The sequence below is a fragment of the Melanostigma gelatinosum genome (assembly GCF_949748355.1).
Source record: "Melanostigma gelatinosum genome assembly, chromosome: 18".
In the NCBI taxonomy this organism is placed as follows: domain Eukaryota; kingdom Metazoa; phylum Chordata; class Actinopteri; order Perciformes; family Zoarcidae; genus Melanostigma; species Melanostigma gelatinosum.
The window spans coordinates 1603760-1630350 of record NC_136651.1 but is presented as its reverse complement, the minus strand read 5'-3'; the positions used below and the strand labels follow the sequence as shown (position 1 = coordinate 1630350).

Sequence of the window (26591 nt, the reverse complement as noted above, 5' to 3'; positions counted from 1 at the left end):
ATGCAGAAGGGCGTGCGGTACAACGAGGGCCACGCGCTCTATCTGTCAGTGGTCGCGCGTAAAGAGGGCTCCAAGCGCGGCTTCCTGAGCAAGAAGACCACGGAGAACAGCCGCTGGACCGAGAAGTTCTTCGCCCTCCACCAGAACGTGCTCTTCTACTTCGAGAACGACCAGAGCGCGAGGCCCTCCGGGATATACCTGCTGGAGGGGTGCACGTGCGAGCGTGCACCTGCGCCCAAGGTCTCCGCCATCAGCAAGGAGCCCCTGGAGAAACAGCAGGTGAGTCCCACTCAACTTCTTCCGGGAGCAGTGAGACCCATGAGACCAGTTAACGAGGCTGCTGTTGGAAATGTTATGTTTTCCTTTCTTGGGGCTTTATTATGCTCTCTTTTAAGCATCGATCTTTGTATGTTCTCCTTTTTTAAACTCTCTGTACTCAACATTAATAGTATTATTATCTTTTTAGCACAAACTCAGCTTTAACTCTCACTTAATTTAGTAATTTTAACAAAGAATTCGAATCAGAATTGTTGTCTGGAGTTTAGAAGTCTGTTCATTTAAAACTAAAGTTACTGAATTGGTCCTTTTATTTTGAAGGGTCGGGCCGCATGTGTAGTCTGTATTTATTTTAGCTTTATGCTAATGCTGCGGCCCACTATAGACAAACCGTAGACAACCGGACAAAGACTGTGATGATGTTTTAGAAAGGGAATTCGATTTTAAGAAGGATGAGAAATCAGTGTTTTCTGATTATTTGCACGTTTGTCAGCTTTGCTCTGGCAGTTGTAGAAATAAAAACCAAAGATTGAAAGTGTTGAATCGCGTTTGATTGAATGTCCGAGCAGGACTCTGCTGTCTGTGTCCAACATGTGGCGGTGCTCAAACGAAGAATAGCGTCCAGTCACTGTCTGAACACCGACACCACCGCACACAGACTCCATCACACAGCGCTGGTACCGGAGCTGTTTGCAGCCTTTGACCGCAGAGTGGATCTCTGGTGTACGCAGACATGTAAACAACGAGGAGGTCCAGGTGTGGGAATGTCCCGGCGCCTGGAGGACGTTTAAAATCCTGTGTTTGTTTCTGCGTCAGTGACTTTGTTGACATTGTCTTCAGAAGAACCGTTCCTTTCTGAACGATCTGAAGCTCAATGGACACACAGAGGGTTTCCTCATGTACAGAACAGGAGAAGATCGTAAAGTAGACTTAAAGTCCTAAACCCACGATGTGTCCGTCTGCCTCCTCAGCACCACGTCCACTGGTTTCTACTGATGAACTCTAAAAACGGGTCACAATTCAATCATTTATTTTATAATGCACAATTCAAAACAGCTGTTGACTGTAGTTTACACCAAACACATTTTTAACGCATTAGTGGACATTTTACAAGACTTTTTTAGATATTCTTTACACATCGTCCACGCATTTTTTCACACATTTTTGGGAGATTTTTTAAACCCTTTTCACGTATTTTAGGCACATTTTTTCAATTTTTTCCCCCAAACATTTTCCACATATTTTTCACGCAGTTTTGGCCGATTTTCAATGCAATTTTCGAACGTTTCTCAAATATTTTTTGCAAATTGTACGCTCATTGTTTTCGTGTTGTGGGTGATGCTGAGTGTGAATCGCTGAGAGCTGAGACGTTTGTGTCTGTGCACGGCAGAGTGATGCTGAGTGCAGCTTCAAGCTCCCTGTCTGTCCCTCTGTCCCTCTGTCCCTCTGTCCCTCTGTCTGTCTGTCCCTCTGTCTGTCTGTCTGTCCCTCTGTCCCTCTGTCCCTCTGTCTGTCTGTCTGTCTGTCTGTCTGTCTGTCCCTCTGTCTGTCCCTCTGTCTGTCTGTCTCTCTGTCTGTCTGTCCGTCTGTCCCTCTGTCTGTCTCTCATTGTTATCCTGCAGCTTAAAGCAGGCTTGTGGCCGTGGAAGCTGCATTAGCAATGCGAGGAGCAGAACGAGCCCTGATGGTTATGTAACCCCCCCCCCCCCACACACACACACACACACACACACACACAAGCCCTTAAGCCTCTCTCTGGTCCGGCACACGGCAGCGAGTGTCTCTCAGCGCGTATCGTTGCATCATTACTCTTCAGGCCTACTTTCTGCCTGATGTACGCTCGATGTTATGAAGGAAGAGATGCAGCTGCCTGGTGTCAACAAACAAACACAGAAACAAAGCTCTTCATCAGCAGAAAAGAAAAATGTTTGAAGATTTGTTTTGCTACATATAAACATTTAAAATGCATTATATTTAGACTTCATATGTCCTCCATTTAACTTTTAAAAAGACTCGTATATGCCGTCAATTTTGGACCAAAGCTTTGAACGGCTTTCTCTTTTCATGCTCATGAATCTGCGGTTTATCAGGAATAAATATGATGTCATGTGTTTGTGGTGCAGTTTACGTTCTCTTTAGATTGTGGTGATGAAATAATTATGTTATGAAGTCTGTGCTGATTTCATTGAGTATCAGACGCTCCAGATGTGTTCAAACACGAGACCGGACGGATTCTGGTGCATTCAAGTTGCTGCTGCTAAATTAATAACCGTTCTTACGAAGTCTTTCCTTCGTTTCCAATCGAAGGAGAAACAACCCGAGCGAACTCGGCTCCCTACCGTCGTCTCGCACTCGTATGAAGCCGCTCCTCACGACTGCACAGTGAGTCAGTGTGCACGCACTGAACCCGGATCAGTGACCAGTTTGTGAAAGTCGGTTCAAAACATCGGTTTGATGTTTGATGACATCAGAGAATGTGTCGTTGTTTCCTCTGCAGCGCTCCGGCCTGAGGACGCAGGAAGATCGATGTTATCCTCTCGGTCATACCTCATCATCATCATTTCATAGGTCATAACTCATCATCATCATTTCATAGGTCATACCTCATCATCATCATTTCACAGAGCTGCAGCACCTCCTGATCAGAAGTTTTCCTGAATCAAATCTCATATTTGTTGTAATTCCGGCCAAAGCTTTGATTTTCAGTTGCGTATAGAAACCTTCCTCGTCAGCCTCTCGGTCTCCTGAGCAGCGTAATCCTCTGCAGTTAATCATAAAGTAGCCTGATAATCAGACGAAAGCTCCGTTCAGTCCGGATTAACATCACCAGGGAGGCGAGGAATGAATTATTCGCTGTGCTCGGCGGTAATTTAACAGACCAAGCGGATGACGGAGAGTTGAACTGGACGCAGTTGAAGTGAGTTTGAGTTTAACGTCACCTGTAGAGTCATAACCCGTCACACTGTTAGCATTCATACATCAGACATTCTGACAACGTTCAGTGTGACATCACTTCCCCAGGCTGTCATAAACATCATAAACATAAACATCATAAACATATACATTCCAGAGAATAGAAACAGACTCTACAGAACCTGGTGACACAATGTAAACAAACATCAAGTCAGAATATGTTGACATGAACCACGGCAACTTCAGAATCTCGTCACGGATGGTATGATATCGTACGCATCGGTCTGGAAACGTCTTAACTTGAAACGGCTGACGGGAACATTGCATCTGTGCTTGTTGTCACTGAGCAGCTTGAACAACAACAGTTCTGCGTGTCTTCGTCTGTGCACGAGCAAAACCTGCAAGGATGGAGTTCCTGCAACGTCTGAATGCATTACTGTTGAAACAGGAAGCGGATCATAAGAACGCCTGATTGAAATGTTTAATTGCACTTAGCGCTGGAAGAGTATCCGTCTGACCACTAGAGTGCTGCGGCGCCTCGCTTTGTGTTCCGAGCACCATTTAAGTTGATGTCCATGTGCACTGATGAACCCCTGTGAGTCGCTGCGTGTGGTTTCGTTGAATGACTTCTGAAGACTGGAAGTGTCATCACTCATTACTGGAAGTTAAAGAGATGATGGATCAAAGTCCAATAACTCTAAAACTCTGCTGCTAAGTTTGTCCTCGTCTCTTTATTTACATCAGATGTGATGGTGTTTATAAAATGTACGACTAGTGAAGAAAAGATTGTGTGTAAAGAGGTGAATCCCTCTGATTTATGGTTCTATTCATACTGGTCATGATTACTTCCCTGTTTTCCAAAAATAGTCCTTTAAGTTTGACTTGATGATCAAAATGTCACAAATACAGATAAATTAAAACCCGACAGTATATTGTCGTCAGGCAGCAACATCCGGTTCTTTAGAGTGAAGTCAGAGCTTCACGTGTTAAAGCTGCATTCTCTCTAGTGTCCACCAGGGGGCGACTCCTCTGGTTGTATAGAAGTCTATAGAAAATGACTCTACTTCTCTCTTGATTTATTCCCTCAGTAAACATTGTAAACATGAGTTTATGTCTCAATCTCTAGTTTCAAGTCTTCTTCAATACAGCATGATGTTCATTTAGTACATTATGCTCCATTTAGAGTCACACAGACCATAAAGCAGGGGATGCTTTAGGGCGGGGCTACTGTGATTGACAGGTCTCTACGTCACTCCTCCTCAGTCCATATATGGTCACTTCCTGTTCCCTGGTTGCTAAAACCAACGTGGCGATGGCGAAGTGTCCGGACGAGAGCTTCTTGCGTCCTGTACAGTCTGTGGTTCTGACCTCATGTCCAGACGTGTTGTACAGGGAGCACCAGAGGACCCGTGCTGCAGGTTTCCTGTGAATTGATGCTCCGTCTGTTTTCTCCACCACAGCACTACTTCCTGGTGATTTTTGGCCACGATGGACAGAAACCGTTGGAGCTGCGGACGGAGGAAGAGTCTGACTGCAACGAGTGGGTGGATTGCATCCAGCAGGCCAGGTACTAAAGGAGTCCTTGTACTAAAGTACTGTACTGTCTGAGGTACTTTGCTTGATCATTGTGCTACTTCATACTTCTACTGCGCTTCATTTCAGTTGGACATGTTGTGCTTGTAACTGCTCTGCGACGGGGACGGGTGTGGATGGAGGCGTTATGTTTGTTCATTGTCCGTCTGTCCGTCTCTGTCTCGTGAGCGCGATATCTCCGGAACAGCTGACGGGAATTTATTCAAATCTGGACTTCAACATTAACTGATTTATACTTTAGTGTGTGAAGGCCACTTTGACCTCACGAAAAACATGCTTTTGGCCGTAACTTGAAATGTGCACTCGGTAGATTAGAGAGATTAGCCGTGGACACACACACACCAACGAGCGATTACAGAACGATGTTACACAAATGATGAAGTGATGACATCTTGGACAGACATGGATGTAGTTGTAGTTGCTTCACTATATTCCTCTGACATCTGTAGTTACTTGTTACTTCTCAGATTAAGATTTTACATTAAAAACATGACGACATTGTAAAAGACAATTCATTGTTAAAGATTAAATGAATGGTTCCCGTTTGGTTCTGTATCAGAACTTAGTTTCTTCTTCTCCTCTTCCAGTAATCGTCTCCCGACCCCTCAGATTCCTACTGCTGTGTGTGTGTGTGTGTGTGTGTGTGTGTGCACACAACGTGTTCCGCTCGCAGCGGTTCACATCGAGGTCACATCGAGGTCACATCGAGGTCACACTGGTGCCGTGTTGCTCCTCTGGTTGCGTCACAGACTTGAACTCGACATTCAGCGGGAAACGTGACGCTTTTGTTCATTCGTGTTACTTTATGAACGCATATCGTCTGATAATTATTCAAGTAAACGTAGAAAATACCATGGTCTAAAAATACTCCGTTACAAGTGAGAGTCCTGAATCTTAAAGCAAAATGAAAGTATCAAACGTGAAAGTACTTCATGCAGAACAGCTCCTTTCACATTTGTATTAATATAGCATATTCTGTTCTTGCTAGCGTTATGCTAATCAGTATTTATGTAAATATAGATATTGATTTGGGGACCATGCTGTGGCTGGATTGCTAAAAGGATCGATGAGCTGAGCAGACGAGAAATACTTCCTGTTGCCAAGTCGTATCCAAGGCCCATCCTATTGCCTGGAGCAGTGAACAGCGTTTCCATTGCATAAGAAGCTTAGAGGATGCTAATGATGCTCCAGGTATTAGCAAACCTCAGCGTTTCCAGGGAAAGTCAATGTTTTGAAAAACTTTGGCTTTTTGTTGCAAAATGCATTCAAATACAAATGAAGAGTCTTTTTTTTATTGTAGCAAGTGACAATGGTATAAGTGAAATCGTGAGTAAAAAGTAGAATATTTGCTCCCTTCTAGTTACTCCGACATCATCATCGAGCGTGAGATCCTGATGCAGAAGTGCATCCACCTGGTCCAGATCATGGAGACGGAGAAGATCGCAGCCAATCAGCTCCGCACTCAGCTGGAGGACCAGGACACCGAGATCGAGAGGCTCAAAGCCGAGGTATGCGGCGCAAACACGCATGCGTGCACTCAGAGATGCAGATCAAAGCATGCATCGGCCTCTGGCATGATGGGAAAACACGTTTGGAGCGTTTGTGTGTGTGTTGAATGAAAGCACAGCAGGGCTCCAGCGATTCCAAGAGCGTTACTTCCTCATCATGCAACGAGATGGTTGTTGGTTTCAAACCTCTGAGGTGGTTCCATTCCTATTTGAACCTCTGTGTCGGTATGTTGTGGCAGATCGTCGTGGTGAACAAAACCAAGGAGAGGATGCTGCCTTACCAGAACAACCAGGAGGAGGAAGACCCCGACATCAAGAAGATCAAGAAGGTGCAAAGCTTCATGCGCGGCTGGCTGTGCCGGAGGAAGTGGAAGATCATCGTCCAGGACTACATCGGCTCACCGCACGCCGAGAGCATGAGGAAGAGGAACCAGATCGTCTTCAACATGGTGGAGGCGGAGACGGACTACGTCCACCAGCTCTCCATCCTGGTCAACTGCTTCCTGCGGCCGCTCCGCATGGCGGCCAGCTCCAAGAAGCCTCCCATCAGCCACGATGACGTCAGCGCCGTGTTCCTCAACAGGTCTCTCCTCTCTTTTTATTTTGGATAACGATGTTTTTGATGGTCTAGTTTATAGTTAACAGTAAGAATGTGTCTCCCTCTCCAGCGAGACCATCATGTTCCTGCACGAGATCTTCCATCAGGGTCTCCAAGCTCGGATCGCCAACTGGCCCACGCTGGTCCTGGGTGAGTGCTGCTTCACGTGTTAAAGCTGCATTCTCTCTAGTGGCCACCAGGGGGCGACTCCTCTGGTTGTATAGAAGTCTATAGAAAATGACTCTACTTCTCTCTTGATTTATTCCCTCAGTAAACATTGTGAACATGAGTTTATGTCTCAATCTCTAGTTTCAAGTCTTCTTCAATACGATGCAATAAATGCTTCTAATTGACAGCAAAACTAACTTGTGAACCGTCACTACGGACCTTTTGTCTCACGTTCAGTGTATCTGTCGTGTTTTCTTTGCTCGCTCACCAGCCGACCTGTTCGACATCCTGCTGCCGATGCTGAACATCTACCGGGAGTTTCTACGGAACCACCAGTACAGTCTGCAGGTTCTGGCCAACTGTAAGCAGAACCGAGACTTTGACAAGCTGCTGAAACAGTACGAGTCCAACGCAGCGTGTGAGGGACGAACGCTGGAGACGTTCCTCACGTACCCCATGTTCCAGGTAGTACACCCACCCATGTACTGCTCAGAGCTACATGTTGTACTTTTCACTGTACTACAGCTCAGAGGTACATATTGTACTTTTCACTGTACTACAGCTCACAGGTACATATTGTACTTTTCACTGTACCACATCTCAGAGGTACATGTTGTACTTTATACTACATCTCAGAGGTAAATATTGTACTTTTTACTGTACTACAGCTCAGAGGTACATATTGTACTTTATACTGTACTACAGCTCAGAGGTACATATTGTACTTTTTACTGTACTACAGCTCAGAGGTACATATTGTACTTTATACTCTACTACATCTCAGAGGTACATGTTGTACTTTTCACTGTACTACATCTCAGAGGTACATATTGTACTTTATACTGTACTACAGCTCAGAGGTACATATTGTACTTTTTACTGTACTACAGCTCAGAGGTACATATTGTACTTTATACTCTACTACATCTCAGAGGTACATGTTGTACTTTTCACTGTACTACAGCTCAGAGGTACATATTGTACTTTTTACTACAGCTCAGAGGTACATGTTGTACTTTTTACTGTACTACATCTCAGAGGTACATGTTGTACTTTTCACTGTACTACAGCTCAGAGGTACATGTTGTACTTTTTACTGTACAACATCAGTACTTTGACTTGTGGTATTTAAGTCAATATTCTGAAACTTTTATGAAAGTAAAGTTTTGAACACAGAACTTTTACTTGTAGTGGAGTATTTTCACAGAGTGGTTTTAGTACTTTTACTGAAGTAAAGGATCTGAATACTCGTCGTTGTGTGTGTTTCAGATTCCTCGGTACATCGTCACTCTGCACGAGCTGCTGGCTCACACACCTCATGAGCACGTGGAGCGCAACAGTCTGCAGTTCGCCAAATCCAAACTGGAGGAGCTGTCGAAGTGAGTGTGTGAGCACATTTCTCAGACGTGTGCGGTCATAGATGGCGATGATGATAATGATGATGATGATGATTGTTGGTGTCGTCAGGATGATGCACGAAGAGGTGAGCGACACCGAGAACATCAGGAAGAATCTGGCCATCGAGAGGATGATCGTAGAGGGCTGTGACATCCTGTTGGACACCAGTCAGACCTTCGTCAGACAAGGTGCGCTTCCTCTGAAACACCTGCTGCCCAATCAGAGAGAGAGAGAGAGAGAGAGAGAGAGAGAGAGAGAGAGAGAGAGAGAGAGAGAGAGAGAGAGAGAGAGAGAGAGAGAGAGAGAGAGAGAGAGAGAGAGAGAGAGAGAGAGAGAGAGAGAGAGAGAGAGAGAGAGAGAGAGAGAGAGAGAGAGCTTCGTGGTGTCGGTCAGGTCATGGTGGGTAATATGACACCGTCACAGACTGGCTTTGAAAGACAATGATTGCTTGTCAATTACCAGAGATTTGGCACCGTTTCCCCCCCGACACTCAACAGGCTCCGTCATCCAGCTGCCGTCCAGCAGCGAGCGGGGAAGCTCAGCAAGGTCCGCCTGGGCTCCCTCTCCCTGAGGAAGGAAGGAGAGCGACAGTGTTTCCTCTTCACCAAGCACCTCCTCATCTGTACACGAACATCTGGAGGGAAGCTTCATCTGCTGAAGGTTGTCCACAGATACATTTTATCCAAATGCATTCTGAAACATTTAGCATTCTGAAACTCATCAGATGTTGTTTTCATCTCTTTCTCCTCCGACAGCAAGGCGGCACGTTGTCTCTGACGGAGTGCACTCTCATCGAGGAACTAGAAGCCAGTGATGAGGACTGTGAGTATCTTCTGAACGGAATCATTGGGGATGTAACGGTGCACAAGAGTCACGGTTCAGATTGTATAGAAGTCTATAGAAGATGACTCTACTTCTCTCTTGATTTATTCCCTCAGTAAACATTGTAAACATGAGTTTATGTCTCAATCTCTAGTTTCAAGTCTTCTTCAATACAGCATGATGTTCATTTAGTACATTATGGTCCATTTAGAGTCACACACGTGTTGTCACACCGCTGGTTTTCACGTCTCTTTGCCTAACGTCAACATTTGCCGTTAACTGAGGCGTGGATCCTGTTCACACTCGCAGACAACGCAGCAGGTCACGGCTTCAACCACCTGGAGTTCAAGCTGGCGGTGGAGCCTCCGGACGGTCAGTCCTTCTCTGTCGTCCTATTGGCTCCTTCTCGCCAGGAAAAGGCTGCCTGGACCAGCGACATAAGCCAGGTGGGCCTGATGTTTCTTCCAGCTGTTCTCTCCCTGAGATTCAAGAGGACTGAGACGTGTCACCGGATCTCTCGTTTCAGTGCATCGATAACATCCGATGTAACGGCCTGATGACCAGCGTGTTTGAGGAGAACTCCACAGTTTCTGTGCTGCACATGATCAAGTAAGAAACCAGGACTCCTGCTGGTCTGAGGAAGTGTTCCATTGGAGCACGGAGACGATGTCGTCTCATCGTCATATACTGTTTATAACATATACGGCAACATCGTCAGCATGCGGTTATAACAAGTTAACTGCAGCGTGACTGAATGTGACGAAGATGTTCCTGCAAACAAAGAGAAATGAGAAAGTGTTTATTGCTGAATATGTTTGCACGGACAAGCAACGTGAGAAGCAACAACCACAATGTGTGAAGACATCGCTCACAATACAACATGCCAACATTTACAACACAATCTGAAACTAAAACCACAAATATTAGAATATGTGAAAAAGTGCTGTTATTAAATTGTCTGTTTAATAAGTAACATAGAATGTGTTTTTATAGTGTAATAATAGAAACTACATATACTACTATGCATTCAAATATAGTGCGTCTTTTATCAGTATTATGACTATTTATAGGATGTTTTATATCCTTCCTCTCGAGGAGATTTGGGTAAGAAAAATGTCAGCCAAACTGCTGACATTAATTATTATTTACTGTATTATTTCATCTGTTCAGGAGCAGCAACTACGATCATGCTTTAGGTATAGTTCTGTTAATATTCCATATGTTTCTTAGTGTCAATAAATCCTGTGCGAAGACCTAAACTAAGAACCGTAAACATGTTTACTTACAAGTATCACAGCCGCTCGTAGAGCTCACGACAGCACCAAATGTGGATCAATGACAATAGTACCAAACAATCGGACTATTTCCTTTTTCTTTGATTTAGAAACGACAGTGACCAGCTGTTCCAGGGACCTTTGAATATTGGTATTAAGAGACCGATTAACGCATTGTTTACTCTTTCCTTTGTTCTGGTTCCTTGAGATCTGATGCCCGACTGCATAAAGACGACGTCGACATTTGCTTCAGCGAGACGCTCAACTCCTGCAAGGTGCCTCAGATCCGGTACGCCAGCGCGGAGCGCCTGCTGGAGCGGCTGACGGACCTGCGCTTCCTCTCCATCGACTTCCTCAACACCTTCCTGCACACGTACAGGACCTTCACCACGGCCGCCGCGGTCCTCCACAAGCTGGCCGACATCTACAAGAAGCCGTTTACCTCCATACCGGTCAGGTACGAGTGGAGAAGTTCTGACGAGCTACAAAGGAACAGAGTACACGTACACAAGTACTGTAACCGAGTACACGTACACAAGTACTGTAACCGAGTACACGTACACAAGTACTGTAACCGAGTACACGTACACAAGTACTGTAACCGAGTACACGTACACAAGTACTGTAACCGAGTACACGTACACAAGTACTGTAACCGAGTACGAGTACACAAGTACTGTAACCGAGTACGAGTACACAAGTACTGTAACCGAGTACACGTACACAAGTACTGTAACCGAGTAAAAGTACACAAGTACTGTAACCGAGTAAAAGTACACAAGTACTGTAACCGAGTAAAAGTACACAAGTACTGTAACCGAGTAAAAGTACACAAGTACTGTAACCGAGTACAAGTACTGTAACCGAGTACAAGTACTGTAACCGAGTACAAGTACACAAGTACTGTAACCGAGTACAAGTACACAAGTACTGTAACCGAGTAAAAGTACACAAGTACTGTACTTGTGTACAAGTACACAAGTACTGTACTTGAGTACAGTACAAGTACACAAGTACTGTACTTGAGTACAAGTGCACAAGTACTGTACTTGAGTACAAGTGCACAAGTACTGTACTTGAGTACAAGTGCACAAGTACTGTACTTGAGTACAAGTGCACAAGTACTGTACTTGAGGACAAGTGCACAAGTACTGTACTTGAGGACAAGTGCACAAGTACTGTACTTGAGGACAAGTGCACAAGTACTGTACTTGAGGACAAGTGCACAAGTACTGTACTTGAGGACAAGTGCACAAGTACTGTACTTGAGGACAAGTGCACAAGTACTGTACTTGAGGACAAGTGCACAAGTACTGTACTTGAGGACAAGTGCACAAGTACTGTACTTGAGGACAAGTGCACAAGTACTGTACTTGAGGACAAGTGCACAAGTACTGTACTTGAGGACAAGTGCACAAGTACTGTACTTGAGGACAAGTGCACAAGTACTGTACTTGAGGACAAGTGCACAAGTACTGTACTTGAGGACAAGTGCACAAGTACTGTACTTGAGGACAAGTGCACAAGTACTGTACTTGAGGACAAGTGCACAAGTACAGTACTTGAGGACAAGTGCACAAGTACAGTACTTGAGGACAAGTGCACAAGTACAGTACTTGAGGACAAGTGCACAAGTACAGTACTTGAGGACAAGTGCACAAGTACAGTACTTGAGGACAAGTGCACAAGTACTGTACTTGAGGACAAGTGCACAAGTACTGTACTTGAGGACAAGTGCACAAGTACTGTACTTGAGGACAAGTGCACAAGTACTGTACTTGAGGACAAGTGCACAAGTACTGTACTTGAGGACAAGTGCACAAGTACTGTACTTGAGGACAAGTGCACAAGTACAGTACTTGAGGACAAGTGCACAAGTACAGTACTTGAGGACAAGTGCACAAGTACTGTACTTGAGGACAAGTGCACAAGTACAGTACTTGAGGACAAGTGCACAAGTACAGTACTTGAGGACAAGTGCACAAGTACTGTACTTGAGGACAAGTGCACAAGTACTGTACTTGAGGACAAGTGCACAAGTACTGTACTTGAGGACAAGTGCACAAGTACTGTACTTGAGGACAAGTGCACAAGTACAGTACTTGAGGACAAGTGCACAAGTACAGTACTTGAGGACAAGTGCACAAGTACAGTACTTGAGGACAAGTGCACAAGTACAGTACTTGAGGACAAGTGCACAAGTACAGTACTTGAGGACAAGTGCACAAGTACAGTACTTGAGTACAAGTGCACAAGTACAGTACTTGAGTACAAGTGCACAAGTACAGTACTTGAGTACTGTGCACAAGTACAGTACTTGAGTACAAGTGCACAAGTACTGTACTTGAGTACAAGTGCACAAGTACTGTAACGGAGTACACATTTCGGGTGCTTGTAATTTACTTTAGTTTAGACACTTTATACTTCAATTCTCCCAAATCGGACAGCTTTAGTTGGTTTACAAATTAAGATTTTTACACACAATGTATTAATAATAATGTTAATATATAAGTAATAATGTTAATTCATGAGTAATGTTAATAACGTTATTGTTACGTTGTTATAATGTTATCTCCTTCAAACCACTGGATTTATTCTAGTTTATGGCGGCTCTGCACTCCATTCCACCACGAATGTGAACATCTCTTCGTTCTATGTTCTATCACCTGTCGTGTCTCATCTTAATGTGTTGTCAAGTGTTCTTCCCTCTCGTCTCATGAAACATTCACTCCATCTTTCCATCTCCATGTGTTCTTCCTTTCTTCATCCCTCCTCCTCCTCCTCACCGTCCCAGGGTCGAGCAACATTCATGTGATCGTCTGTCCATCGTGTCCCTCTGTCCTGACTACAGTCTGAAGATCACACAGCTTGCTCTGGATCAGTCCAAGTAAATACAAAAGTACAGAGTTAGAGTTCAGTCAGCTGATCAGAGATATATCTACACATCAACTCTCCTCCTTCTTCCTCTTCCTCTTCCTCTTCTTCCTCCTCTCAGGTCTCTGGAGCTCTTCTTCGCCACCAACCAGGGCTCGTGGGGGACGGACCCCCTGAACAACAAATCCCCGAGGTTGGGCCGCAAGTTTTCCTCCCCTCCGCCTCTCAGCGTCCCCTCCCGCACCTCCTCCCCCGTCCACCGCCGCAAGCTCTCGCTCGGTTCCCCCGTCGGTGGGAAAGCCGGCGCCCTGGACCTCTCCGCCAGCCCCACCTACTCCGCAGCCGGCTCCCCCACCTCCATCCCCTCTCCTTCGCCCACCTCCACCAGGCCTCCCTGCTCTGGCTTTCCCCCCCCGCCGCCCACCGTCTCCACCGAGGCCCCCCTGGACCTCAGTCCAGCTGCCGGGGAGGACGTCAGCGGGGAGCTGCCTCGCGTCGACGCCTTCTGTGGGAAGCTGAGGCGCAGCATCCGCAGGGGTGTGTACAGCCGGAGCACGACAACAAATCATTTCATAAAGCAGTCGGGGAGCTCTCGCTCCATCGAGCCCCGCGTGAGCTCTTTTATTTGCCGATATCATACTTGTATCCGACATGGCGCTGACCCGCCCTCGAGGGAACGAGAGACATGAATGGGTCACGTTACCCAACGGAGGCGTAGTCGTGCCGTCGGATCACCGTCTGACTCCAGCCGACAGCTCGTTCACGATAAACACGGCGGAGCGGCGGTCAGAACGTCTCTGGAGAGAGAACGAGGAGACGAACAAAAACAACTGTTGTTGAAGCGGTGAGACAGAGAGCTCCAAGAACAACCGCCGCTCCAGACCCACAAGACCAGAGGTGCACAGTCACGCTCTCACAGCTGACAGTGCAGATTATTTTCATCCAGATGATGTTCAGTCTGTCTGTTGTAACAGATACTCTATGAACCAGTCTCAGTGTAGTCCTGATCCTCTATATGAACCAGTCTCAGTGTAGTCCTGATCCTCTATATGAACCAGTCTCAGTGTAGTCCTGATCCTCTATATGAACCAGTCTCAGTGTAGTCCTGATCCTCTATATGAACCAGTCTCAGTGTAGTCCTGATCCTCTATGAACCAGTCTCAGTGTAGTCCTGATCCTCTATCAGAGACCATCAGAGAGAAGATGGTCTGTTTCTATAGAGTTGTTCTTAACGCTCGTCATCGGAGCCACCGGGTCGGATTCTGGTGAAACCAGATGAACTCATGCAGGTTCACCAGAACCTCCTTCAGCTCAGACTCCAGCAGAGACCGGTCCACCGTGGACAGACCCAGATCCTCCAGCAGAGACCGGTCCACCGCGGACAGACCCAGATCCTCCAGCAGAGACCGGTCCACCGCGGACAGACCCAGATCCTCCAGCAGAGACCGGTCCACCGTGGACAGACCCAGATCCTCCAGCAGAGACCGGTCCACCGTGGACAGACCCAGATCCTCCAGCAGAGACCGGTCCACCGTGGACAGACCCAGATCCGGAGGGAGGAGGAGAGCTCAGCTCCCGGCAGCAGCAGCAGCGTCTCCTCCTCCTCCTCCTCCTCCTCCTCCTCCTCCTCCTCCTCCTCCTCCTCCTCCTGCTCCTCCTCCTCCTCCTCTCTGCTGGAGACCCAGGACGTGTTGCTGGACCTGCTGGAGGGAAGGGAGTCATGGGAGAACCAGGACTGAGAGGGTCAGACTGTCAGACCTGCTGCAGTAGAATGAGAGGTTTTTTAAAGAGTCTGGTGCTCAGCAACACTACCACTTATGTCCACAGGGGGCGACAGAACCAACACATAATGAAAGTTCCTGGTAGTGACTCCATGCAGGACTCGTGGAGTCTTTTCACAGTGGGTGTATGAGTACTTTTACTTCATTGAATGAGCTGAATACTTCCAGCAAAGCTCACAGAAAGAAGTCAAATAATGAGTCAGAAATGTTCTTGCATCACGTTGCAGATGTTTGACGTCTCTTCTCTCTCTAACAGCTGTCCTGGAGACAGTTTCTCTGGACAAGTTCTTCCCTGAATCACCAGCCAGCAGCGAGCCGGGCGACGTGTCTCCCTGCCGCTCACCGTCCACGCCGAGGCATCTCCGCTCCAGACAGTCGGGAGGTAGGACATGCTCCGCACACACTCAGAAGTACACGTATGGATATTTTTATATCCATGTTTGTAATGTCTGGTTCCTCACAGTCTCACCGGGGGAGAACTCTCGCTGCACGATGTCGCCGGCTTCAGCGTTTGCGATCGCCGCCGCTGCCGCCGGGCACAGCAGCTCCCAGGGTGAGTACGGCAAGTCGGGAAGGTCAAAAGACTCAGGACGTAAGGGAGGGGACTGATGGTGGAGAGGACAAGTACTCAAGTACTTTAGTACAATTTAATGCTACTTTATACTTCTGCTCCACTACATCCCAGAGGTACCTATTGTACTTTCTACTGTACTACACCTCAGAGGTAGATATGTACTCCTACTCCTACTTTACGTTTATTAAATCATAAATGCAGGACTTTTACTTGTAACAGAGTATTTCTACATTGTGGTATTACTACTTTTACTGAAGTAAAACTTAAGATCGGAGTATTTCTTCCACCACTGAGTGTTGTTGAGATTTCTGCTGAACTCTTCACTTTAAATATACACTCGACACTTTAATAACAGACTTATTTTAAGATCCTCATATTCTAATGTAATTGTTGTTTTTTAAATATGTCTTTTGCTGTTGTTGTGCAAACATACTTGTCAATAAACCATTTCTGATTTAACATTGTTGTCTTAATCTTAAATCATTTTTCTTTCAGGTTTTACTAATTCTGAGAAAGAATTCATCATCCGGAGAGCTGCGACCAACCGAGTGCTCAGCGTGCTGCGACACTGGGTCTCCAAGCACTCGCAGGTGAGTCCACCTCTTCCACCATGTCAGACCTGATCAGCTGGATCACTCCCAGAGGAACTCTGAGTCCACCTGAAGGACTCTGCTGTCTCTCTCTGGCTCTTATTTCGGTTATTCGGCTATTTCGGTACCTGGATGTCTGAGGCCTGAAACGTTTCTTGTTTTATATTTTGGTCCTGTTGATCTGTGGCGGATATCAGAGTCTGGAGGAGACAAACAACCACAAATATCAAGTTAGTTTGATGACAACATCATTGATTTGAGTCTTTTAAGGTAAATAAAAACCTTTATTTTAAATCAGGAAGAGCTTTATCGTCCTGCAAGTAAAATACAGGCACGTCAGTTTTGCCTATAAAAGCAATAAATTCATTTTTGCAAGTTTTTCCCTCCAATTCTTTTTTGCAACAGTTTCATTTTCATGGGACAAGTTTATGAAACGTGTTAGAAATGTACTTATTTTGTGTAATAATATTTTTATTGTCGCTTCCATACATTGTTACCTTTTACTAAATGTGCAAGCCCAGTTTGTGGCAAAATGGATGTTTTCTTTATTTTTTTTAAGTATTGTAAAGTTTGGCTGAAGTGAAAATACACCCGATGTAAATGCCCACTAGAGGGCGCCCTGCTCATGTCTACAGACACACCGACATCCGTTCGGGGCAATTTGATGTAAAAGTATTTAAGAAATACTCTGCACAGTTGTGATGAAGGAAATCTTTTTTGATTTCATGCAACTAGTCTTTAAATAATCCTGATGTCTCGTTGAGCTGTGACTGAACCGTGAACGCGTGAACGTGTTCGTCCATCAGGACTTTGACATGAACACTGAGCTGAAGATGGCCGTCATCTGTCTGTTGGAAGAGATGCTACGAGATCCAGACCTGCTGCCCCAAGAGAGGAAAGCAACGTCCAACATACGCAGGTACGCAGTCAGGAGTACAACATGTACCGCTGAGCTGTAGTACAGTGAAAAGTACAACATGTAGCTCTGAGCTGTAGTACAGTGAAAAGTACAACATGTACCTCTGAGCTGTAGTACAGTGAAAAGTACAACATGTACCTCTGAGCTGTAGTACAGTGAAAAGTACAACATGTACCTCTGAGCTGTAGTACAGTGAAAAGTACAACATGTACCTCTGAGCTGTAGTACAGTGAAAAGTACAACATGTACCTCTGAGCTGTAGTACAGTGAAAAGTACAACATGTACCTCTGAGCTGTAGTACAGTGAAAAGTACAACATGTACCTCTGAGCTGTAGTACAGTGAAAAGTACAACATGTACCTCTGAGCTGTAGTACAGTGAAAAGTACAACATGTACCTCTGAGGTGTAGCACAGTAAAAGTACAACATGTACCTCTGAGATGTAGTACAGTGAAAAGTACAACATGTACCTCTGAGACGTAGTACAGTGAAAAGTACAACATGTACCTCTGAGATGTAGTACAGTGAAAAGTACAACATGTACCGCTGAGATGTAGTACAGTGAAAAGTACAACATGTACCTCTGAGATGTAGTACAGTGAAAAGTACAACATGTACCTCTGAGATGTAGTACAGTATAAAGTACAACATGTACCTCTGAGATGTAGTAGAGTGAACAGTACAATAGTTACTCCAGTAGTACTATGCACACATGGTGTAACGCTCTGTTGTACTCTTCAGTGCCCTTTCTCAAGAAGAACAGGACGACGCTCAGCTGAAGATAGAGGACATATTACAGATGGTCAGTATTACCACCTAGTAGTACCACGAAGTACTTCCATTCATTTCTTCAGAGTACGATTTTTAAGCGATTGTTAAAATAATTGCTCTCCAGAGAAGCTGTCCCCTCCTCCACTTCATCGTGGTAAGAGTGAAGTTACTCCCACTGCAGTAGTTACTGTGTATGTGGTGAAGTCAAGTCATAGCTGGACTCCAAGTATGAGGAACGTAGTTAGTGTACAAGTACTCTCGTTCTTCAAATCACATTTAATCACGTGTGTTTAAATGATGTCCTGCTCCACTCCTGTTTCCAGGCGGAGAATCCTAAAGCCGAGTGTTTCGAGTCTCTCTCAGCGATGGAGCTGGCCGAGCAGATCACACTGCTGGACCACCTCGTGTTCCGCAGTATTCTCTACGAGTGAGTACTTCATGCAGCACAATGTTCACCTCGTGTTCTGCAGTATTCTCTAGGAGTGAGTACTTCATGCAGCACAATGTTCACCTCGTGTTTGTGTGTGAAGTTAGTGTTTGTGTGTGATGTCACAGTGTTTGTTTGTGAAGTTACAGTGTTTGTGTGTGATGTTACAGTGTTTGTGTGTGATGTTACAGTGTTTGTGTGTGAAGTTACAGTGTTTGTGTGTGATGTTACAGTGTTTGTGTGTGAAGTTACAGTGTTTGTGTGTGATGTTACAGTGTTTGTGTGTGATGTTACAGTGTTTGTGTGTGATGTTACAGTGTTTGTGTGTGAAGTTACAGTGTTTGTGTGTGATGTTACGGTGTTTGTGTGTGAAGTTACGGTGTTTGTGTGTGATGTTACAGTGTTTGTGTGTGAAGTTACAGTGTTTGTGTGTGATGTTACAGTGTTTGTGTGTGATGTTACAGTGTTTGTGTGTGAAGTTACGGTGTTTGTGTGTGATGTTACAGTGTTTGTGTGTGAAGTTACGGTGTTTGTGTGTGAAGTTACGGTGTTTGTGTGTGAAGTTACAGTGTTTGTGTGTGAAGTTACAGTGTTTGTGTGTGAAGTTACGGTGTTTGTGTGTGATGTTACGGTGTTTGTGTGTGATGTCACGGTGTTTGTGTGTGATGTTACGGTGTTTGTGTGTGATGTTACGGTGTTTGTGTGTGATGTTACGGTGTTTGTGTGTGATGTTACGGTGTTTGTGTGTGATGTTACGGTGTTTGTGTGTGATGTTACGGTGTTTGTGTGTGATGTTACGGTGTTTGTGTGTGATGTTACGGTGTTTGTGTGTGATGTTACGGTGTTTGTGTGTGATGTTACGGTGTTTGTGTGTGAAGTTACGGTGTTTGTGTGTGATGTTACGGTGTTTGTGTGTGATGTTACGGTGTTTGTGTGTGATGTTACGGTGTTTGTGTGTGAAGTTACGGTGTTTGTGTGTGAAGTTACGGTGTTTGTGTGTGATGTTACGGTGTTTGTGTGTGAAGTTACGGTGTTTGTGTGTGATGTTACGGTGTTTGTGTGTGAAGTTACGGTGTTTGTGTGTGATGTTACGGTGTTTGTGTGTGAAGTTACGGTGTTTGTGTGTGAAGTTACGGTGTTTGTGTGTGATGTTACGGTGTTTGTGTGTGAAGTTACGGTGTTTGTGTGTGAAGTTACGGTGTTTGTGTGTGAAGTTACGGTGTTTGTGTGTGATGTTACGGTGTTTGTGTGTGAAGTTACGGTGTTTGTGTGTGATGTTACGGTGTTTGTGTGTGAAGTTACGGTGTTTGTGTGTGAAGTTACGGTGTTTGTGTGTGAAGTTACGGTGTTTGTGTGTGATGTTACGGTGTTTGTGTTTGTGTTCATGCAGCACAATGTTCACCTCGTGTTCCGTAGTATTCTCTAGGAGTGAGTACTTCATGCAGCACAATGTTCACCTCGTGTTCTGCAGTATTCTCTACGAGTGAGTACTTCATGCAGCATAATGTTCACCTCGTGTTCTGCAGTATTCTCTACGAGTGAGTACTTCATGCAGCACAATGTTCACCTCGTGTTCCGCAGTATTCTCTACGAGTGAGTACTTCATGCAGCATAATGTTCACCTCGTGTTCTGCAGTATTCTCTACGAGTGAGTACTTCATGCAGCACAATGTTCACCTGTATGTCTGCAGCTGACGGCATCACGGCCTGCGTGTTTTACAGACTTGGCCCACCATAATACTCTGTCAGCCATTTTACCACTTTATAAGAAACATATTGTAGGCAACATGTACTTGTATAAAGTACTACTTGATATTCTACACAACGATACATGATGTTCTATGTCCAACCCTCTGAACCCGGTTACTGCAGGTCTCAGATGGTCCATCATGAGTTGATAGTTCCTCTGAGGAGCTCAGTGTCATGTCTCTACACACTCTGGTGAAAGTGAACTCTTTATTAGAGGAGACATTTGTAATGGGAATGTTTTTATGAAATATCATTTAGCTTTGTTTTGTTTGCATTTTCTGACAGAAGTGTCACACGGTGTGTTCAAAGACCATCGGAAAGATGAAAATCTGCATATGAGTGTTTACAGCTCTGATGAACGCTGTCGTTTTGACGACTGTTTCAAAGCATCTTGCTCTTGCGTCCCACGGGTTCTGTGGCTCAGAGTTAAATGTTTGAGAAGATGGAGTAGCTGTAGATGTAGTGGTGTAAAGTCTAACTTTAAGGAGCATGAAGTAGAAATACACAAAGCTAAAAGTTCCTTTGCACCACAGTGGACTGAGGACTGGATGGTTTTGTGCTCCTGCAGAGAGTTCCTCGGGCAGCGCTGGATGAAAGTCGACAAGACGGAGAGGACTCCGTACATCATGAAGACCAGCCAGCACTTCAACGACGTAAGACCACGTGTGAAACCTGAAGAACGACGTTTCTTTATTTACTGATTCAAAAATGTTTTCAAGCAAAAACAATGCAGATTTGAATGTTTACAGATGTGTTTGTACGATGCTGTTGCTTGTTGTACATGATGATGCATTCGATATGTTGGTGATTGGACTCTTTGGATATTTAAACTTAGTTTTTTGTGATGGTCAGATTTCATTTCTGATATGTTATCGATAAAAGGGTAAAAATCACTGAATCAAATAATAATCAGCAGATTAATTGACAGTGAAAATAATAATTAGTTCCAGCTCTGCATCAAATCATCGTTATACTGTTTGCTTTGGAGCATTATACCGAGAACTTGTGTCAACCTTGTTTATATCAAATGAGGGGAGAATAAACAACAACATAGAAAGTTATACTTAGTCTTCTACTTAGTTATAATGTTTCCACTCATTGAAAGAAAGCAGGATGGACGAACAGAACAGGAATCCCCACACAGCGCTGCACATTCAGCAGAGTGTTTGAATGTTTTCCCTCAGATGAGTAACCTGGTGGCGTCTCAGATCCTGACCCACGCCGACGTGGGCTCCAGGGCCGGCTCCATAGAGAAGTGGCTGGCGGTGGCCGACATCTGCCGCTGCCTCAACAACTACAACGGCGTGCTGGAGATCACCTCCGCGCTCAACCGCAGCGCCATCTTCAGGCTGAAGAAGACGTGGGCCAAAGTCTGCAAGCAGGTCTGAGTTCATTCAACGAGCCGGTCGACGTGAAAGCTGCTCTCTGCACAACACATCCGTGATTCTTTGTGCTTTTCTGTCAGACAAAGGCTCTGATGGACCGGCTGCAGAAGACGGTGTCATCAGAAGGGAGGTTCAAGAACCTCAGAGAGACGCTGAAGAAGTAAATACTGCTCGTTACGAGTCAAAGTAAATCCTTGACGGCTGATCTAACGTCTGTTCTCTGTGTGTGTGTGTGTGTGTGTGTGTGTGTGTGTGTGTGTGTGTGTGTGTGTGTGTGTGTGTGTGTGTGTGTGTGTGTGTGTGTGTGTGTGTGTGTGTGTGTGTGTGTGTGTGTGTGTGTGTGTGTGTGTGTGTGTGTGTGTGTGTGTGTGTGTGTGTGTGTGTGTGTGTGTGTGTGTGTGTGTGTGCGCGTGCGTGCGCAGCTGTAACCCTCCATGTGTCCCGTACCTGGGCATGTACCTCACTGACCTGGCTTTCATCGAGGAGGCGACGCCCAACTTCACGGAGGAGGGCCTGGTGAACTTCTCCAAGATGAGGATGGTGAGATATTTCATTGCCCTGATCACCTTCTCACTCAATGGACTGTTTGCTGAACCAAAACCAGAAACCACACAAAGTCAACTCCCAGCTCACGGTCAGCGGACTAAGTTGTCTGTAATCTGTCTCTGCGCTCTCAGATCTCTCATATCATCCGGGAGATCCGTCAGTTCCAGCAAGCGCCGTACAGGATGGAGCACCAGCCCAAGGTGTGTGACGTGTGCACCGTGAACGTCTGCAGTGATTCGTACATTAACACGACGCGTTGTGTCCGTCCTGACTCCCTCCAGGTGACGCAGTTCCTCCTGGAGAAGACGCTGGTGATGGATGAAGACACGCTCTATGAGCTCTCGTTAAAGATCGAGCCCCGAGTACCACCCGGATAGTTCTGGCTTCATTTCACACACACACATATTTTACAGTATCAATCATGGATCAACACAACTTGAGATTCTCTTAATTAATAAAGCAGAGGTTGTTTCATGAAACACCGCCAGTTATTGTGCTTAGGAAACTCAGGAGCTCATGTGCCTTGTTGTACGAATATCCAATGTGTAGATGTATTCATCAGAATGAACGGCATAACCTGCGTATAACATCGTAGAGTTATGACTGTAGAGACGCTGTACATACCGAACAATCTGCCGCCGCAGTCTCACTCACAAACATCGTCAGGTGGCTTTCCCTGTATGATCACTGCCGGATTAACCTGCTCCGGGCCCTCGGGGGGGAGTTATTTGTGTTCACTGATGAATTTCAAAACACAATTCTCTCTTTTTGCTCCGTTCTTGGTCTCCACCAACTCCAGAGGGAAACATGTCTGTAGCTGCTAAATGCTTCACTTTCTTCACCAGCTGTTCTTTAACTGAGGCTGTTTGCTACATACAGCAGGTCTTTACACCTCTTAGTGCTTAAAACCACAGACTGAACATAAGAAATGGTCACAGTCGTCGTGGCGTCACCCGTTGGTTTGTGGACTGCCGTTTTCAAGCCTAGAGTTCGGCAATTTTACCGTCGCCATCTTGGATTACGGCCGTTGCCATGTTGATTTTTTTGCAACCAGTGAACAGGAAGTGACCATATCTGGACTGAGGAGGAGTGACATAGAGACCTGTCAATCAGCGTGTAGCCCCGCCCTAAAGCATCCCCTGCTTTATGGTCTGTGTGACTCTAAATGGACCATAATGTACTAAATGAACGTCATGCTGTATTGAAGAAGACTTGAAACTAGAGATTGAGACATAAACTCATGTTTACAATGTTTACTGAGGTAATAAATCAAGAGAGAAGTAGAGTCATTTTCTATAGACTTCTATACAACCAGAGGAGTCGCCCCCTGGTGTGTGTGTGTGTGCGTGTGTGTGTGTGTGTGTGTGAGAGATAATATTAAGGTTGAACTGGACCGTGGTGTCAGAGTTCATCGTGGCTCCACATGGTCGGTCTGTGCTCATTGGTGTGTTCTCTAAACTTGTGATTGGCCTCCAGCTTTTTAATCCCACCTGAGGGGGCGGAGCTCCCTGAGAGAGGAGAGTGAGAAGCTCTTTAACCAGAGACCATCAGCAAGAAGGCAGAGCAGCGCCTCTTCAGGTACGGTACCTTCTTCTTCTTCCTCCTCCTCCTGCAGAACGCCTCCGTTAGCTTCATGCAGCTCGGTTTGTAAAATAAAAACTGTTGAAACTCTTTAAAAGTTGATACGTCATCTTGAATTGAGATCTGTTTGCATGCTTTTGACATTTATAGATAATCTGAGTCGGTTTAACACTTCTGTGCACTTTTCAAAATAGGCAAAGTGGATGTGATGATGTCATCAAACGTATGATATCAATACTGCAAAGAGTGACAACGTGAAAGATTTTTTTGCAGGAAAGAAAGTAAAAATCTCTGAGCAGCTTCTTTTTGTACATCTTGTACTTTTTACTGTACTACACCTCAGAGGTACATATTGTACATTTACACAGTATGTATAAGTACTAATAGCAGTGTGCTATTAGTACTTCACTCATGTAAAGGATCTGAATACTTCTTGCACCACTGAATATATTGAATACATCTTTCTACATCCTGTGTAGTTCAATCGACTCATTCAGTTATTTCCCTGATTTTGACGCATGCTGGTGGGAAAAGAAATACCACCAGCAAATACTTTAGTGTGTTTCTCTCTCGTATTAATTCTGCACAGACGAGCAGCATGAATATCAAAGTGTCTGCACAATCGGGTCCTTCTATGACTGGTCCTCCGGCGCTGAAGAGCTCTTTATTTAGTGCCTCGTGCCGCTTCTCTTCAGGCACAACAACGAGAAGATCTTCCTGATCTGGGTGAACGAGGAGGACCACACCAGGGTCATCTCCATGGAGAAGGGAGGCAACATGAAGAGTGTTTGAGAGGTTCTGCAGCGGACTGAAGAAGGTACAGCAGTCTGTGCCAATACTTGTGTACTTTCGAGATGTTTATATTTTAATTCAAGACGAGATGCCCCCAAAAAAGTTACATTTTATATTCTCATTTATTAAAGATATTTACTTTATGTTTTCTTATAAATATATAATTATAATACATTATAAATAAATTGTATATCTATCAGCTTGGAGTTTCCGTCTCCCTGCAGCTGAATACAAATCTGTCTAACCTTTGTTTTCACTGAAACCAAATATTTAAATTACCCAAATAATAATCAAAGAACAGATATATCCATACACATATCTCAGGTTCTGGTATCTTCAGATCCCCGTATGTGTCTCCCCATGACGACGCATTTTACAATTTTATTTTGTGTTACACTTTGAGCTAGTTTATTATGACGATACATGCGTCACATGACCGGTCAACTCTTCGCCATGTGACGTCCTGCAGGTGGAGCACCTGATCCAGGAGAGCGGCTGGGAGTTCATGTGGAACGAGCGTCTGGGCTACATCCTCACATGTCCCTCCAACCTGGGCACCGGCCTCAGGGCGGGCGTGCACGTACGCCTGCCAAAACTCAGCAAGGTCGGGGACACACACACACACACACACACACTATAAGGTACCATTTAGTGGCTGTTCTGGGGCTTTTGATCCCACAAGCTTCCTCGTAGAGCGCCATTGAAACAGCTCAATGACTACGTTTACATTCACTAAATAAATACGAATGTTTACATGGCTAATGAAAATGAATAATCCACTAATATTCTTTACATGCAGCGTTCATATTCAGATTAACGTAAAAACGACCCCATAACTCATCACCAGTGAATCCAACGTCACCGTCGTTCTCTTGTGTTCGGCGGGTCGATGCCGTAACGCGCCGTTTATCACGTCTAGAATAACTTAACAAGTGAAACATCAGGAGCCATTCGTGCCATTTTGTTTCTGTCGGCGTGTTCCAGAGGTGGAGGACTTGTTGGACCGTGTGAACTCTGCCTCCAGCCAAATGTGGATTCATCCGCCACTGAAAATAGTCCCCAACAAATGCACCATTTCCTCCTGTTTGTTTGAGAACACCTACAGTGAGCAGCTGCTTTAGGAGATCACTGAGACTTTATTAAAGCCACAGATGGATTCACGGAAGCAGAAAGTATTGAGACTGACGAACACTGTTTTTGGGTCTTTTCACTGGAATACATCACAGAATAGCACCACCCTTATGCTCTAAACTCCATCTCCTGAAGAAGTTGGTGTTTGCAAGGCCAAACATCTTTACTTTCGCCCACAACCGTCACAGGATCAGTCAATATCAACTTCAGTGTACTCTTGTAAATAAGTGGCATTTGACTGTAGGTGCAGCAACATTACGACTGATTGAAACCTCTCTGCAGGACAACCTGCGGCTGCAGAAGAGAGGCACCGGTGGAGTGGACACGGCTGCTACCGGAGACACCTTCGACATTTCCAACAACGACCGTCTGGGCAAATCTGAGGTGAGGATCGATCATATCGTCTTTTAAATGATTCATCACTATGCCTCCGATCATCAAAGGTTTTCTCATCTCAGACTCTAGAAAGCCGATATTTCATTGCAGTAATGGCCTTTGGTTTGTTTTTAGGTGGAGCTGGTCCAGATGCTGGTCGATGGGGTCAACCACCTGATCGAGTGTGAGAAGAAGCTGGAGCGAGGACAGGACATCAAAGTCCCAGCTCCCATCACTCAGTTCAGGAAGTAGAAAAGCTGGACTCATGGTGGCATTAGTGTTAAACGCCGCCCGCTACAGAGGAGGCGGCGTCTTTATTCCTCCCTACAAAGATTGCAAATCTTAAGGTTGACCTAATGTTAGACATGAACTACAGTTAGGCGGGAATTCTACCTCAAGTTTAAGGTCTTCACTGTAACCCTGACTTCAATAAAGCCAACAGAATTAAACACTAACTGTGCTGTGCTTGTGAAACGCTTACGCTAATGGCTAGCATACATAGCTAGCAATTATAAAATTTAATTATAATTTAGTTTAGATGCATTT

The 26591-nt window shown here is 45.1% G+C and overlaps 2 protein-coding genes across 2 annotated transcripts; both read left to right on the top strand.

The window, feature by feature from the left end:
• On the top strand, positions 1–22543 carry rasgrf2a (Ras protein-specific guanine nucleotide-releasing factor 2a; the record flags this gene model as incomplete). Its single annotated transcript, XM_079289807.1, is given in 27 exon segments — positions 1–279; positions 4650–4756; positions 6143–6290; positions 6530–6873; positions 6959–7038; positions 7328–7521; positions 8326–8435; positions 8524–8642; positions 8952–8983; positions 8986–9114; positions 9210–9276; positions 9586–9722; positions 9803–9885; positions 10759–11007; positions 13546–13961; positions 15462–15587; positions 15669–15758; positions 16275–16369; positions 17176–17288; positions 18030–18090; positions 18383–18486; positions 20804–20888; positions 21420–21617; positions 21701–21780; positions 22043–22160; positions 22298–22366; positions 22448–22543. Coding segments are annotated over 27 exon segments (3729 nt in total).
• Positions 22544–24345: 1802 nt separating this feature from the next.
• On the top strand, positions 24346–26315 carry ckmt2a (creatine kinase, mitochondrial 2a (sarcomeric); the record flags this gene model as incomplete). Its single annotated transcript, XM_079289347.1, is given in 6 exon segments — positions 24346–24359; positions 24443–24526; positions 24528–24564; positions 25009–25143; positions 25953–26054; positions 26181–26315. Coding segments are annotated over 6 exon segments (489 nt in total). The 3' UTR covers positions 26298–26315.
• Between the last annotated feature and the right edge of the window lie 276 nt (positions 26316–26591).